Here is a 17264-nt window from a genome sequence, read left to right as displayed (position 1 = left end):
GGAGGCACCTAAACGTTACCTTGGTGTGAATTCATCCGTTAACTACTGGTGAGAAAAACTAAAAAGACATTTATGCAATTAAACAATGTATATCTGTTAATTGTTTTGTACTTCAGTGTGAAATGTTTTACATTCATGCCTATTTCTTACTTGGACAACAAGACTGGCACTGCTCTCATGTCTTTATAAACCCATAGCTAGCAACCTGCACCTTAGGAACTGGAAACAAAGAAACAGCGAGCTCTGTCCAGCTCTAATAAAATCCCTGTTTTTCCTTTATTTATCTATTACTCCTTATTCTTCAAATGAAACCATGGAATATGCTTAGCTGTGATTTTTTTAAGTGCTGAGGGTGGTTGAGGGTGTTGTCAGGCTATTTGGTTCCCTCTGTTTCCTGTCTGTAAGCTAAACTAAGCTAGCTGGATGTCCTTACAACAGATGACACTTAGCACACGTCCTCTCTTCTTGGCCAGAACAAAGCTTGTTGCTGGGCTGTGAGGGTGCATAAAGTATACTGTACAACCAGTGGCTAACAAATTTATTAGACCATCACCCAATGTTTGTGCTGCAGCTGCCCTAAATTAACAGCAGTGGGAATTACCAAATTCATGTTTTAAATGTTTCTGTAACTAATAATCCACCCATATGTGGATGCGCTTTAATCCAAGGGATATTTCTAAAAATATAATTACTGGCAGCACGGTACAGATATTTACTTTCAATCTAGAACATGACTTTTTTTTAAATGACAAGTGACATAATAAACTTGCTAAGAACTGTAAATATGACTATGTATTAAAAATCCAAAGTTATTTGGATTTGTCAACTTTTGTTTTACCTGGGACTGCTTTGATGTTTTGGTTGTTTTTTTGGATTGTTGTCCTACGTTTGAGCTTTACTATCTGTAAATCCATTACCCTTATTTGGACTCATTAAAAGAATGTGTTTTGTATATGAAAAGCTGTAAATAAAATAATATGTCCCCTCCGTGCAAAACTGCGATTAGTACAAGCTGCTAAATCTGCTGTCAGAGATCGGACATCCAAATACTTTAGGGACTTAAGACATCCTTCCTTCTAAGTTATCTTGTGCCACGTTGTGAGAGTCAACATTTATATAGCAACAGTACCAGATATTTACCCTAAAAAAAGTTGAAAGACCTAGCTCAAATAATTTTCTAGATAATTAAAAAAACGATGCCAAAAAGCCATCTGACACCCCTACTTTCATTCACTGTAATATACTCTTCTTTTTTGAAAGTAGGAACCTGAAATGTTGCTTAATTCTTATTAAGACATGTCTCTTTTCTCTTGTTCTCTTCAAATTAGTCTTTGCATTTAATAATTCACAACCCTACCAGCATATGCAACCATGTGCCACCGGCACTGACGGAGAACAAGAGGAAGAAAAAAATCAATGAAACCCTGTTGTGTGGTCAGAGACGAGTTTGTTAAACAGAAAATCAATACTGAGCCTCTGCATCTCTGGATGTCGTAATGTGTTGTTAATCTGTTGGTGGAATTCCCTCCCCAGCCCTGATCGCACACAATGTAAACACACAAAGAAGAAGAAGAAGAAGAAGAAGCAGAGAGGAGTTTGTATTTTGTCATTTCTGTATTTTTGTCTCATTTTCACAAAAACATGAACAGGGGAAGGAAAAGCCTTTCAGTAGAACCTGAGGTATTTTTGCATCAAGCAGCCTAAGGTATCAGGATTTTCTTTTAAAAACTCATCTAAATTCATCAGTGTTCTTAGATGCGTTGCTATTTACACAACAACATAGTAATAATAATAACAATAATAATAATAATTTTAGCAAATGGGACAGCCTGCATCATCCTTGTTACATGTCATAAATAATTCTAACAACAGTTTTTTAAAAAATATAAGGAGGGAGGTGAGGAAAAGAAAGGTTGCTTGAGCCCCGGGGGAAACATAGGAATCTATCTGAACTTACTGTAGTTGCAGCAGCATAAGGTCAAAAGTCAGAGATTGCCAAAGAGTAAAGCTAATCAAGGGTCAAAGGAAAAATAAACACATTTACATCATAAATAAATAACCATCTCGCACCAGGAGAGCATTCATGTCTTTCACCTCAGGATACCAAGATCCTCACTTTTTTCCTTTCCATTTTGTTACTGGTGTTTTTAATCAAAGCTTTGGAAAATAAGAAATAAGAAAACAAAAAACAGACAGAAAGAAAGAAAAGCTAAGGAGCTTTATGGACATGCATTGTGCTGATGTACCAGCAGCTGTGTACCCTGTGTCGGGCTTGGCTCACTGAAAGATCCCCTGAGAATGAACAAAAGGGTGTGTGTGTGTGTGTGTGTAAGGGAGGGGAGCTAGGCTTTACATGTGTGAGTATAAGGGCATACAGTGTGAGGTGTGTATGCGTGTGTGTGTGTTGGTTTCAGCTTTGGTGGATGCACTGTAATGATGACTGATAAACATGTGCTGGCTCAGGGAGGACGCTCAGCCTTTAAATCTCAAACTTGTGAAAGATTGCGTCTGTTTGCATATAGCTGTTGTTATGCAAGCCCTCATGAAACTGGCAGAGGATGTTTCACTGTGTGTGAGTGATCAGAGATTGCATGGCTGCTCTGTCTCCCTCGTCACACAGACAAACAAAACAGTCTTTTTAGGTAACGCTTAAGCCCTCAATTGAAATCAACGAGGTCACGCTGCAGATGAGCGAGAACAGCAGTGCTGTCCTTAAAAGATATTAGAGGGGAGTGTGTGTCATCTTCTAAGTACAAAAAAAAAAAAAAAAAGAGTCAAAACTTGGCTTTAGGAGTATCATGTTGCAAGGATGCGAAAGATAATTTGACTAATTGTTACCAGAAAAGCAGAAAAGTGCATCTCAGGATCATACATCACTCTCCCCAAAGAAGGAACATCACATATTGCTTTGCTTGAATTTGTTGAATGTGTGTATTCGTTTGAGTGTGTGTTCATAAATACCATACAGCAAATAATAATAATAATTATAATTCAACAAAAGAAAAAAGAAATAAATCCACAAAACATTATATTATTTCTCATTACCAGAATGAACCAATACAATAAATTAAAACTATAACTAAACAGAAGTCCATTAAAATTGCTATATATATTCATATTGTATATATAGTATTCGTCTGTCTGTAGTCAGCCTCTCAGGTGCATGCTCAGTGGCGACCATAGGTGGTGACTGGAAGGAGTGGGAGGAGGCTCAGAGGGGGTCTAATAGCGAGCTGAGGGGTTATTAACGCATACCCTCATCAGCATCCTGAAACCTCAGTCCCATCACGCTGTTAACACTGGAAACAAGGGAACAAAGTCAGGAAAGGCGCACTGTGCTTTAGGAGGGGGAAACACTGCCCATTCTTCAAATAGTTTTTCATCAACAAAATGCAGAGGATCCTTCATTGTCAGGGTGCAGTACCGCCTTAATATTAAGTCCTTTGGGTCTCTCTGCCTTGTGCTGTGGCGATGTGAGGATATGGTGCTGTTAAGGAGTCCTTTATTGTTTTCCCTGTAGTAGGCAGAGCCACTGGGAAGGGGGACAAACGTAGCCGTGCGAGCTTATGAGGCTTATCGAAACCAGGGTGAAGCGTTGGGAGAGAGAACATCAGGCTTGGCTCAAATCACAAGCTATACACCCACTGAAACACGCTACGTTTGACCACAGGCAAGCAGTTTGTGTCTCAACTCTGTCAAAATAAGGGAAGAATTCTATATATTAAGGATGCAACATTTGCCCTGGGCTGTTTCATTTTGTCTGGGACAGAGCTCATAAACATAAAGAGTTCAGTACCTAGATTTGTCCTCTTTACCTCCCTCCCCCCCCAAGATTTTTCTTCATTTTTGTACAAGAGTTCAGGATGGTTATGGTCTGCCAAGCACCACATCTGAGGCTCTGTCTGTCCAGGTGCGAATGCTAACCTTTTCACATTAACGCTCAGCTTGCATTTGTCCTTCTCTCAACTAGAGTCTTTAACACTGTCTGTAAGGGGAGCTTAAAAAACCCCAATAACAACTCCTCGGCTCCACCTTGAATGTCCTCTTCCTGTGCTCCCTCTAACTAGGTCCATTTTTGCCCCCAAGGGGCAGCTCTGATGATGTCATTATCTGTCAGGATACCTCTATGATCTCCATGCTCCCAGAGAAGCTTGACTGCTTCCCAATTTTCCCCAGTTCTTCCCTGGACCTTGTCTCGGAGATGCCCTCCTCAAACTCCATCTGACAGCTGCGCCGCTTGAACTGCTTTTCAGATGCAGCCCCACTGTGACTCGAGCTGGTGGACATTGTCACTGCTGAAGACGACGAAGAGTCTCGGAGGTCTCGCTGCGTCTGTGGTGCTGACGGCTTCTCCCTCTGGGATTTGTCTCGTAACCGCACACCTTCGCTACACCCAAATGCCACATACGCCGAGCTGCTACCGAACCTCACCGATGACTCCTGTCCCCCTACCTCTCCTGCTCCCAGCTCCATCTCTCCCTGACCACCTTCCTCTGCTCCAAAGTGCCAGGGAGCATCTGCAGTCGGGGTGACTGGAGTGACGGGGGTTGTGGCTTGGACAGTGTCTCTGTGTTTGGTCCACATAGCCCCAGAACCCACAGTGGGCAGGGAAGGTAATGAGAGGAGCAGGGAGCCCTTTAGGTTTTCTTCCAGGCTGGGGCTCTTGTGGTCCAGCAGCAAGTTGAGGGACTGCGGAGGCTGCCGTGGTTGGGAGTGGATCGGCGAACTGCTGCAGTTTTGTTTGGTTTTTCTTCTGGGTCTGGATGAGGAAGAACCAGAACGATGGACTCCTTCACTTCCACTGAATCCCAAGCCTCCTATGCTGCCCCCACTGCCCGGTGAGGGGAATGGTGAATCAGAGGAGCTGGGGCTGTCAAGGACGGGAGACTGAGAACAGACACCATTGGAGATGCCTGTTCCTGGGCTGTCAAGCTTGCACAGCTTGGGGACGTCTTCAGAGTGTGTGGGTGCCAGGTTGGGGCAGTGGGGACTGTTAGGGGAATAGACAGACTTAATGTCTAGGGAGAAGGAGCGTTTGAGTCGATTAGTGTCCATGATCCTCTCTGCAGAGAGGTGCAGGCCATTGAAGCCTTGCTGGAGAGAGGTGGGTGACGACAGCTTGGGTTCCGGTGGGATGCGTGGCTCTGTGGTGGATGAGTCACAGTTGCTATGATGACCATTCATCTCGAAACTTGTGATGACTCCGTTAACCTCTGAATTCTGCTTAGTGTTGTTTTCAGATTTCTTGTCATCGGAGGTTAAAGCTTGGAGTAATCGCAGGCCCTTCTCAAACTCCAGCAACTGACCCAGGAAGTTAAAGTTGGGGGATATGGACGGTCTTCTGTCCTTTACGAATCTGTCAGCAGAAAAAATAAAAAGTTTGAAAAAAATAGGACACAACTAAGCAATTGTATTCTGAAGTGCGGTAATGGTTTTATAATAAATCACATCTGAATTCCTAAGATTAAATAAATGACCTATATAAAGGGTGTGAGCCCTTTTACTGATTCACAATACATAATAGTGTGCCAGACTTGTCCTGACAGGGCAAAGCTAAGCCTTTTGTATAAACTACGCTTGCTGGCAGGGATCTAAGAATTAGATTCCACCTGACAACAATGGGATGTCTTTCTACTGGTACTGACACCTTAGCTCAGCTGTTAATGGGTGGGAAGTGCAGGTGTACCTGTAGGCATCATCTGATGATAGGCCCATTGTCTTCATGATGTATGCTATGGCGATGGTTGCTGAACGTGAGATTCCAGCCAGGCAGTGCACAATGACTCTGCAGTTTGATACCTTAGCTTTGTCTGTTGATAGGTGGAAACAAATAAGTATGAATATATAGAACTATATGAAAATACATGCAACACTGCATACCACTGACAGGTCTCCTTTTTAGTAGGAAGACTCGGGAGAAAATCAGTGTCTACTGAATAAAAACAGACATATCCTGAAAGAGTACAAGGGTTCATCTAAGCAGACAGTTTACCTATATTACATGTGCATGGTTACATAAAACACAGAACACGCCCTTACCTATGAATTCGTTCGTTTTGTCCAGCCATGGAAGTAATTTCTCACAGTAGTTGTCATTTACTGGGATGCGCATGAAATGGCTTTCGCTGATAAAGTCTGGCTTGGGGCAGGTGTTGCTGGCATTCAGCACATAGGTGATGCCATTCTGAGCCATCAGATCCTGCAGAGAGGGACATGTACGTGGTTTAGCATCATGCTTTATTGCGAGTAAGAGCAAGTCAAGACATTCTTTACTGGCAAAATATCCAAAATAAATGATACCTTATTGAGGACGTCTTTTTGTGATCCCAAATAGAGGTGAGGCAGGATGCGAGTAGGCCCTACGTTAGCTACAGGCAAGCAGGGCTGGGACAAGCTCATAGGTAGAGCAGTGGCGGGCTTCCCTTCACACAGGCCGGGGAAACAGGAGGAAAAAGCTGCAAAGCCTCCTGCAGGGAAAGAAGAGATGGAGAGAAGCGGTTAGGCATATGAATGGTTTTCCATTTAGACACACACGAACACACACGCACTGGGAACTCTGCAAAGACTTCCATCACGAACACTGCACCATCATTAGCAGACGCTCAGTAGTCTTTAAAAGGTGAATCTGGGCTACAAAGTCTGGGTCCCTTTAGAGCAGCAGGAGCTGGAAAAAAAGGGGCTCTCTGTGCTTCTGTGAGTGAGTTACGTTAACTGCTGGGTGGCCAGGAATGCGCGTCTGGCCCTTTAAGAGGCAGGCGGCTCCACTTTTGGCATATGTGTATGCGTGCGTGTGTGTGGCTCCGTTTCCTGCATGAGCTCATGTCCTGTAGCAGAGCATTGCGTCAGGCTGAGGGAATGAGAGAGGCCACAGGTGCAGGGCCAGGACAGAGGCCCAGTAACATCTCCACTGACAGCTGAAAAGCACACACACACTAATGCATGGTCAAACGCACACCCACACACACACGACAGAAGACGAAGAAGATATGACCTGAAGAAATGATCTCATACTGTTGCGGTCAATATATCCCAATATTCACTCTCACTGACATTAACACACTCTCCACTCAATTCACACACACACACACACACACACACACACACACACACACACACACACACACACACACACACACACACACACACACACACACACACACACACACACCCATACTCATTAATAGTCTGTAGTACTGCAGTTGTACAACTACAGGGAGGGGGACAAGGAAAAGAGGTAGGAATCTTCTTTGGGTGCTGACCTCGCTGAGGAGTGTGGAGAGGAGAGGGAGTGCTTCAAGGAAACCTTGAGTCCCAGAAAGACGATTAGAGCCTAATCTAGGTTCAGCCTTCCCTGACCCAATCCTGGATGCAGTGCATGCACACACCTTAACACACACACATACATACACATTCACTTAGTGAGAGTGAGTGAGACATGACATCACTATCCCCAAGTAGCACACACAGCACAGTGCAAGCAGGACGCTGCCTTCCCCTGTAACACACACCCAGCTGCCCTACTCGAGTAACAACAACTGGCAAACAAACACATGTGGAGAACACAGTTTCATGTGCGTGCACCCAACAAACAGGAGAGCTGCGTAAAAAGGTTGTGCAAATCCACAGAAGATAGCAGCTTTTGGTATGTGGTGCTATTTCACAACAGCACAGCTTTTGAGCGGTGAGTAGGCTGGGTGCATCCCGATGACCTAGTGCTATTCTGGGTGCAATGTTCCTTTAAGAGCAAAGTGAAGAAGGCCTGCCTGTTTCCAGCTATTAATGGCAACCAGCGGAGCGATGACATCAACAGTCCACATGGGTGGTGGAGTGTAGAGAGGCATTTGATGCAGAAAGAGCAATCGGATAACTTTCAAGAGGAGGCTGAGGGATTGCTGCCATTACGGCAACAACTCTATGATCAAACCTTTTCTTGGCCTATATAGCGTAGACTAAACAGACAGAGTGTGGAGTTCACACTAGACTGTTTCTCAATAGCTTCTCCCCTTGCAGCAAGCCTACGGGCAGTGCTACAGCACTGATAATTGATAAAGCAGAGGGAGGAAGGGATCTCTGAAGAGTTTCTTTCCTGGTTTCCTACTTCCCAGGCTGCTGGTGAAAAAAATTGCACTACATATAGCATATACTGTATCTGTGTGAGGGAGTGGTATGTTCCTGGAGACAGTCGGATCAACAGGAATAGCTACATCACACAGCAAGCATTTCCTTTTGTATGTGCTTACATTGTTAGAGAGTTGTTAGAAGGACTGAAGACAGGACATTCCACACGGTCTGTGTGTTTATGTGTGTGTGTGAGTGTGCAGGGAAATGAACACACGAACAGAAATATTCTGAATTGACTGAACTGATAATTGTAGTCCCGACTAGTGTAGCACGCCTAATCTCGTGTTAAATAAACACAAAAAAAGCACAAAGTTGGGCCAGCTAGAGTTTGCCTATGAGTGAGTAAGGGGTTACTGGCATAAAGGGTGACTGAAGTCAGAGATAAGAAAGCAGGACTGCGTGTGCCTTCTGGCTTTTCGAGTGCTATTACAGCGACATTACGTCAACACAATTACAAACACCTTCCTTGTAGTCAAAGCTTTACACGGTTGGTGCTAATGGACATTAGTCACACAGGAGATAGCGTGTTATTGCCACCTCGTCACCTGACCTTGCTCTACTTAGGGTTGCCAAGACAACAAAGAAAAGCAGTGTTGTTGATGACAATTTGCTTCCCCTCACCGACACCACCCTGCTCCAAATACTGGTAAGAAACAAGGGCATATGAGCACACTGATTTACGCACACATACACCAAAAAACCTAAAAGATGTGGCCTCACATTCTCCATTAGAAAAGGATGACACATCCGTTCATTCCTATCTAAGCACACATATAAACATACTGTACACTCACACTGAGGTCACTGAAAATACCCTGTGACACACACCAGCCCAGCTGTCTGTGAAGATGACATCAGAAAGTCAAATGGGAGAGATGAGTTCACCTTCATGATAATCAGCAGAAACTGACACCCTGCATTAAACTCACGAGTTAAATTTCCCACAGACATACCAACCTAAACCTACAGTTTTGTTTTTGTGGAATAAAAACCAGAGCTTCTCACATTATTGTTCAAACACTGAAATCATGAAACCATACTCTGGCAGGATGTGACTAAATTCTGAACATACTCTTTAAAAGAAGAAAAGAAAAGAAAAAAGAAAAAAAAAAGCAGTTTGGGGAGTAGGAAAACCCACAACCGGGAAAGAGGGCACTGTGTCGCCATCGGCAGCTCTCAGCAGTGGTGACTTCCTTTTTCCGTTTTTCTCTGCCCACTTCATCATTTAAGCAACTGCTTATTTTCCTCTCTCTTGCTCCGTCAGAGGCGAGCACTCAGGCCTTTCTTTGTTTGCCGGCAGCGAGCAGCAGTCCCTCTCCTCTCCCACATCTAAATTAATACCCAGCTTTCAGTATGAAGGCATGGGCTATTGTTTCGCTAACGTGAAAAGTGTGTATGTTAAGCAGATCAAATTCAGACTCTTCAGAGCTGTGCTGCTGCAGAAAACTAAAAGATGAATGGAGGGTGGAATAAGCGAATGAACAGAGGCACACAAAACACCTGCCTAGAAGTTATGGTTTAATGGGATCTCTGCTATTACATCACTGCTGTTCGTACAATTGACTTCCTTGCCAACACAAGCTCACCCCCTTTCTGTGTGTGTGTGTGTGTGTGTGTGCTTCAGCCTCCGTTTTACTCTTTTACTTGTCTGTTAATGGAGTAGGGGGGGCAATACACAAAGCAGCCGTGTTCATGCACACAGACAAGCTTTCAGGCCCAGGGGGTGGGGGGGCATTGAACGACTACCCCACTCCCCCTCCATCATTTTTCTCTTTGGCTGATATCAGGGGAGACATGACGCCATCCTCTGTGCCCCTCCAGCTGTCCCCTCCACTATGAGGGGACATTAGCATCTCAATGTACCCGCTCCCCTCCCCACCTCACCCTCCTCACATGACATCATTGCACACATGTCCCACTTCAGCTCCACAAAGGCTGTGCTGGGGCCTGACGATGCAATGAAAGTGTGTGCGCTTGTGTGGGTTTTTGTGACAGAAATGTGTAGACTGACAGAACATGGATGAGATAGTAGGATGAGGTCATCGCTTTCATGCACAGCATCGGCTTTATGATGGCTGCGAATGAGAGCACGATATTTACGTCATATTAGCTGACGGTTAAACTTCATTGCTCTTTATCTTCCTGGACAGATAGCAGGAATATTCCACTTTGATCAACTGCCGTTTCAGCAGCACCGTGTTACTGCAATAAAAGACCATAAACCACCATATAATTTAGCCTGCATTGACAAATCTATTTCCACAGAGATGTGTTAAAGTGCTCAGTACCTGTGACACATATAATTCTATTTTCATCTGCTGATGGCAAATGTGTGATCCCCCACCCATCCCAGCTTTCTCTGAGTACATGAATTTGACACTTACAGCAGCAGAATCTGGTTGTGTAGATATAACCCGTACATGCACATGTGCACATGTGAAGAGTGACAGGTGCAGATAACTGCTTTGAGCCGGTGCTCTAAAATGCCCTGTGTGTACCGTCTAAATAGACGTACATCTGTTATCCAAAAGGTTCAACTACAAAACGAGCAAATTAATTTGAGCAAATGACGAGATATTTTGTGCAACGTGCACGATGCCGTATTGTCGTATAAAAAGGATTTTTCCATTGCTCTGCATTGCCTCATTGCTCTGTGTGAAAAGGTGTTATGTTAAACACCTGCAGTGCACACTGCACACATATTGATAACATAATCTCCACAAGACACCATTCTGCAGAGAGAGCGAGTGAGCAGGAGCGAGAAAGAAAAGCCAAGAGCAGAGGAAAAGAAAGAGAGAAAGAAAGAGCCTTTGTGATAATTTTACATCTCAATGACCACAGGCTGAGAGAGCATGAGCACTATGTCATACCATGGGTCACAGCTCTCATCCGCTCCCCCACTAGCTCTTTTTCTCTCCTCTTTTCCCTCTTCATCGCTTCTCATCTTCATGATGTCATCTTCTTAATCCCCTTTCTTCCTATTCTATACCTCTAAACAAATTAAGTCCAAAAACAAAAGATGGGACAGCAACTCTCAGGTCTGGCTTGCTACGCCTAATAAATTCTTTTTTAGCCTGATGTAGAATCCCATCTCTCTTGAAAAAAAAACTCTTAAAAATTCACTTCACTGCTATGTTTCGTTCGGATAAAGCTTGAAATGGTAAATACCTGACAGTCCACTGTGTGTACTCATCTGCAGCGCACAAACTATTATCAGTGGCTTTCCACCTTGTTCGCACCTTTTCTGCATGTATTCAGCAATCGTGCATTTCATAGCCATGCAACTCAATGCATATCATAAATCACATTCCATCTTCTGCATGTATGCCAAACGCACAGGACTTCAATCCAAACATGTTGCATCTTATCACCTTGCACCCACACAGACACACGTATCTCTTCTCCTCCAGGTGAATACACACCTCGAAGCTCTCTCCCCTCCTTCATCCGGCGGACCCTGATCTTCAGCCTCATGTCTGTGTCCTGCAGGTCCGGCCAAAAACAGTCCTCTGCTGGGGCAATCACCACATCCAGAGGCATCCCCCAGAACGCACTCTGTTCTCCTCAGAAGAGTGACAAAGGTGAGCCCACTGAAAACCCCAAGTCCACAAAACTCCACTCAAGTCAAGTTAGCTGTTCCAGCTGTCCAGCCGGTGACCCTCGGCAAATGGACCCAGCAGAACAAAAACTAGTCCAAAATGTCTGTGGACACGCTCCTCAAGTCAACAAATGGCCAAAATCCCATGCAATGACCACAAAATTCCTAAAATTCTCCTGCGTCAATATTTGGTAATTCTGTGGTTTTGTGAAGAATGGTGACCACAGAGAGTGCCAGAGACAAAACAAAAGTGAGTAGCCTGTAACGCCTGTATGTAAACGCCAGTTGTAATCTGCCTGCAGCTGGTTTACAGAGCGTCTGTGTGTTCCTCTGAGCGCTCTCTCTGTCTCTGTGAGTCCACAGCCAGAAGAGCAGCCCACTATTGTTGTGCCGCTCCACTCTCCTTTCCTCTCATTCGCTCAGTCACTGGCTTACACTCCTCCCTCTCCCTCCCTCCTCTCTCTCTCTCTCTCTCTGCGAAGAGGATGACGGAGCTGCACTCTCTCCTCGAGCTCTGGGGGTGAATGAGCTCACTTGCCGTGAGCTCAGACTCTACCCAACCTCCCCTCCCTCCTTCTCTGCTACCTCCCTCTCTTGTGGAGCCAGTGCTCCGTCATAGCTAATGTCTAAGGCATGTAACCACATTCCTTACTCACCCAGCAAATATGCGGCCACCTCAGGGGCCTAGCTACAAAACAGGCCTCTATCAGGGTAGGATGGAAGCTAAACCACAGCTATCACGCTGTTAACAAACAGCTACGTTATAGATTTAACTGTCTTTGTTCTCAATGAAAGAGAGGAGAGAGATAATGCTTGGCTTTTGGAAGCCTTTCACTGACTGGCGTTACTTGTTTTTGTAAATGCCGTCATACATAACAAACAGAAATATGCTTTATTTTTATTTTTTTTACATGAACCGTTTTCCTGTTTTCTCATTTAATTCATTTGAGATGTTAGGGATGATTACCTGATGATAATTATATCATATCTACAATAATTAGACTCCTACAGCTATGCAGTACTATCTATTACTGAGTAGAAACTAAATACCTACATTAGGTTGATTGCCTTAAATGTACTGCATCCTCTTAGCACATTACGCTTACTGCAGGAGAGGGAATTAAGGCTGTGCGGTGCGCTGACAGCTGATTTGTCTCTCAAGGTGAGGGAATGTATGTGACTTCACCACTTTTCCTGCACTGGTTCATGTCTAACATGTTTGTGTTTGGACACTGCGATTTTGTCTGGAGGATGTGAAGGTAGCCAGGCGAGAAGAAAGAAAGCAAAAGCAGAGCAGAAGTATGGAAAAAAGAAAGAAATGAAAGCAGACAAAAGAGGAAGGAAATACTAGAGGTGATGAAAAGACCAAACAAGCTCGTGGTCAGCCAGCCACCATCGATTTGACAGGCCACAGACTCTTGGTACTATGGAATGACAAACACGTGGGCCACAAGTCCAATTATGGAAACGAGGCAGTAAAAAACTTCACAAAACTACTGGAAGAGACTCAGTGTTAGCAAACTGCGATGCAGGTACAGCTGTTTGTCGAGTTATTAATATGAGGCTATTGTGTTTTGTGCGTTTCTGCAATAAGTCAGAGCATATACAGACTTGCTTTCTCGTCTTTTTAGCACACGTTTATGCCAATCAACCTTTGGCTGAAAATAATAGATGTATGGAAACAACTATGTTTAGGCCAGTTGACCGTCCTTTCTATCTCTTCTGTCCCGTGCTGAGACTTCACAGTGCACTGATTACATTCAAACTAGGTCAGATGGACTTCAATGACATTAAGTCACCGCACTGCTCCAAAAAAAAAGAGAGCGAGAGAAAAAAGGCAAATAAGCTTATACAAGATGTCCAGTTAGGGGGCCAGCTGCATGCTGACTGACCTCATCTCATCACTGCAGACCCCTGAATGATCACACATGGGTGAGAACAGCTTTACGTCATCCTCTGTTCAACTGCAAGAGAGGGCGCGAGAGGAAATGGGCCTAATGATGAGCTTTGTGAAAAATGCAGACACTGGTTTTGGGAGAGTGTCAAACTATGAATAAACACACGTCACCCCACAATCACCATTTTAACACACACTCATGCACTGTTCTCCCATTTGCATCTGAACAGGTGTGGCATGCCATGGTGGTCAGCCGGGGTCGCTACGCTTTAAACCCACAGATCATCACCTCAGTTTGAATCCACGCCTCGGCTTAGTTGTTCTGGCTGTGTGGCTCGAAGCCATAAAGTAGCTTTGAAACACACGAGGCTCTAACACCTGCAAACTCTGAGCAGTGGAAACCGACAGCAACAAAACAAAGTAGCTGCTGGGTGATACCATGCTGAAATACCATGCTGTCGCTCTCTTTATACTCCTCTCCTCCTCCTCTGGTCCTCAGCAGGGTAACAAGGCTGAGAATAGTAGATGTGTTAATTAGAGGATTACAGCCAAGATGCTATAAATGACAGCCGGGCCTTCTTTATTGACTGCACATGTGTGCCCTGCAGCTACAGAAATAGGTGGGATGGTCACTTTGCTCGCCCCCTCCGCTGAGATTCTCTCTTAGATTTAGAGCATACTTTTATGGTGCAGAGCTTGTTACTAAGGTGACGCATGTTTACACACACATACATACACAGAGCCCAGCCAAAACTGATAATGAGCAGTTGGTATGGGAAGGAAACGGAGAAGGTGGGTAAAGGACGAGGAGCCCTGGGATGTCCGAACTGACTGGGAATGCCTCAACAAGAGATGGTGGTGTTGGGTTGATTGAAAGGAGAAACACGACCTTTGCACCTGACAACTGTAGAGAGTTGTGAGGATTATAGAGCTTGTAGTTCTGTGCTTACATGTTGTAAATGTATCATAAATGCAAACATACTGCATAGTGCAGGGTTCAGTCTGAACTCTAAACCCCTTTAAATGTTAAATAAAAGTCTATGTTTATTGCCCTTAAGTTAAAAAAAAAGACTAACTTAACTTTTGCCATGAAATTGGTCGGTTTTGCACAATAAACCAAATCTTTATTACTAAATAAAAGGTAATTACTGCACGTACAAAGTTTTACTTTTCACCACATAGATAACAAAGACTAGATGGCCTATGTGGCCATAATAGGAACATAAAGATAAATTAGTTAATATTCTGAATCTTTCTTTCAATTATTTAATAAACTCTTTGAAATGTCTTTTAAAATATTGAACTTTTTGAAGTTAAGATAAAAGCACTAAAACACATTCTAGGCACTGAAAATGTATTAAGCTTAAATTATGAATAATTTGATATTAATAGTTAATGACTAATTATTTAATGGACTGAATGAGTCAACTCTACTCCAATATTGTTCTCTTTTATAACTCAGTATAAAGTTAATATATGGTTTTTTTTGCACCAGCACAAATTTTAACATTTATCACCAGCAGCTCATCAAAAACGTATGCCCGTAAACTCTGTTTGAACTGAGTTGCTGATACAAATATTTTCTTTAATATATTTTGTCAGAGCCCCCCCCCCTCCTTTTCCACTGAGACAGGCAGCAACAGGAGCGTCACTCTACACCGTGGATCATCTGTCAGGATATCACAGGAAAGAGAGACGTCATCCTCTGGATACGGCAGGTTAGGCTGATGAAGACTGTCAGTTAATGCATGTGTGTGTGTGTCTGTGTGTGTGAGAGAGAGAGAGAGCGGGAGAGAAGGATGACTGGTGCAAAGGTGAGAGAAAGGAGAGAATAGTGCTCCAGGGATACGAATAGAGTAAATAGTTATTTGTGTCTGTGTGGGTAAATACAAGTTTATGCACTCTTGCACAGGTGTATGATCACTGCACATGTGTGCATGTGCGTGTGTGTGTGTGTGTGTGTGTGTGTGTGTGAGCAAAAATGTGTTGATAGTGCTGGTTGTCAGGGGATCAGTAACAAGGATGCTCTTGCAGTGATGTAATGCCTACAGGAGAACACAGCTGCCATGCCTGGGGGGTGAGGTAGTCACCAGGGGAGAAAGAGGGGAGGATGGATCGAGGAATGGAGCAATTGAGGGAGGGGGAAGTGCTGAAGAAGAGAAGAGGAGGGGGAGATTAAGTCATGGGAGGATACTGGCGAGGAAGAGGGGCTGTTTGAATCAATAGGGAGATAGCTGAAATGATGCTGTCATATTGCCAGGGGACATTAGAAATGTCACCGGTATTGTGTGTGTGCTCATCTTGACTCTTTTTCAAACATCTATAATTGCACCACCATTAATCTGCACACACTACTGAAATTTTCTGTTCAGCTTTTTAGAACAGAAAAGTGTGTAAATATGTGAGTCTCTCAGACATATAGAGAAGCTTTATGTCTTCGTTACATATGATAACATCAATAGGGTTGAGGAAGTGAAAACAGGGAATCGGAGGGAAGGGCAGGTGGTGGTTCTTAGATGCAATCGAGAGAAGGAAGCACAAGATTAGGGGTGCACTGATGCACCACCTGGTCATGTGTGAGGCTGGGCATGAGGCAGTCTGATCTCTATCTGCACAGCCTCGAGGGATGCTAGCTCGTAGCACTCATTCGGCAGACCCCCCTACCCTCCAAACAACTTAAGCCCCTGGAGAAGCTCAGAACCCGGGGGTTACTGCACCAGTAAATCTCTCTCACTGGCAAGAAATTAGTTTAGACTTACTTTTAGACACTCACTCAAGCATTTCCACAAAGTATAAACACACACAGACACACAAAACGGGGAGAAGCTAAAAAGGGTAAGCTATCAAGCACACCAAAGGGGGCTTTCAGGACCAGACGGGTTTTCATAAACCAGATGAACTACTTAAAAATACCAGTTTGAGGTTTTGAATGGTGTGTGTGTGTGTGTCTGTGTATGCATGTGGAGACAAAGGGGGACTGTTAAGTTTCAATATGAATCGCTGCTGGCCACTGCATGTGTATCTTGCGTGCATATAAAGCCTGTGCATTCACTTTGAGTGCATATAAAATAAATGTTAACTTTATCTTTATACAGCGAGACAGCTTACAGCTGTTTTCTGCGGTTTTATATGGATGAATAATGTATGTGTGTGTGCAAAACAGGCTGAATATGTGCAGAAACCATGTCCATGACAATACAGTAATGAAAACATGAAGAACGCGAATGTGTGCGTGCATTAAGAGCACACACTTCACCCTGCTCTGATTTCCCCAGAGGTGAGTTTGTCTACACAGGTTCTCTTGAGTAGAACGGATGGCTATTTCATTCTAAATGCAAATGGCCTGAGCTGGAATGCATAGAATAACACCCCTCATCTCTCTCATTGTCTCTCGCATGTGGTATCAGTCTTATAATGGCGATACTGTGAGAGAGAGGAGCCGACACCAGATCTGTTTGTTTTTAATGGGCTTGTTTCACTGCTACGTGCAGACAGACAGGCAGGTCTCAGATCAGTTTAGTGTTAATTAGCTCCTACCAGCACAGCAGGCAGGTTGACAGATCCACTGTCCTCACAACAGAGCTGGAAGCCACGCCATCTGCTCCTCTGTTAGCTCAGCGTCATGTCTACCTGTCTTACAATTAACTC

At 44.0% G+C, this 17264-nt stretch overlaps 1 protein-coding gene across 4 annotated transcripts in view; it reads right to left on the bottom strand.

The window, feature by feature from the left end:
• Positions 1-1595: 1595 nt before the first annotated feature.
• dusp8a (dual specificity phosphatase 8a) overlaps positions 1596-17264 on the bottom strand; it is a 42120-nt gene continuing 26451 nt past the window's right edge. For 3 of the 4 annotated variants that reach the window (XM_026176494.2, XM_026176495.2, XM_026176496.2), the window contains exons 4-7: positions 6301-6467; positions 6040-6199; positions 5687-5810; positions 1596-5356 (exon numbers count right to left, since the gene is read on the bottom strand). In XM_026176494.2, coding sequence (XP_026032279.1) covers positions 4114-5356; positions 5687-5810; positions 6040-6199; positions 6301-6467 — 1694 coding nt within the window. In that variant the 3' untranslated portion in view covers positions 1596-4113. Of the gene's footprint in view, positions 5357-5686; positions 5811-6039; positions 6200-6300; positions 6468-11543; positions 12540-17264 lie in introns of those variants that run through there. The other variant, XM_026176499.2, reaches the window with a different exon arrangement.

Source organism: Astatotilapia calliptera, chromosome 7 (assembly GCF_964374335.1).
Source record: "Astatotilapia calliptera chromosome 7, fAstCal68.1, whole genome shotgun sequence".
NCBI lineage: Eukaryota > Metazoa > Chordata > Actinopteri > Cichliformes > Cichlidae > Astatotilapia > Astatotilapia calliptera.
This window is presented reverse-complemented; position numbering and strand designations above follow the sequence as displayed.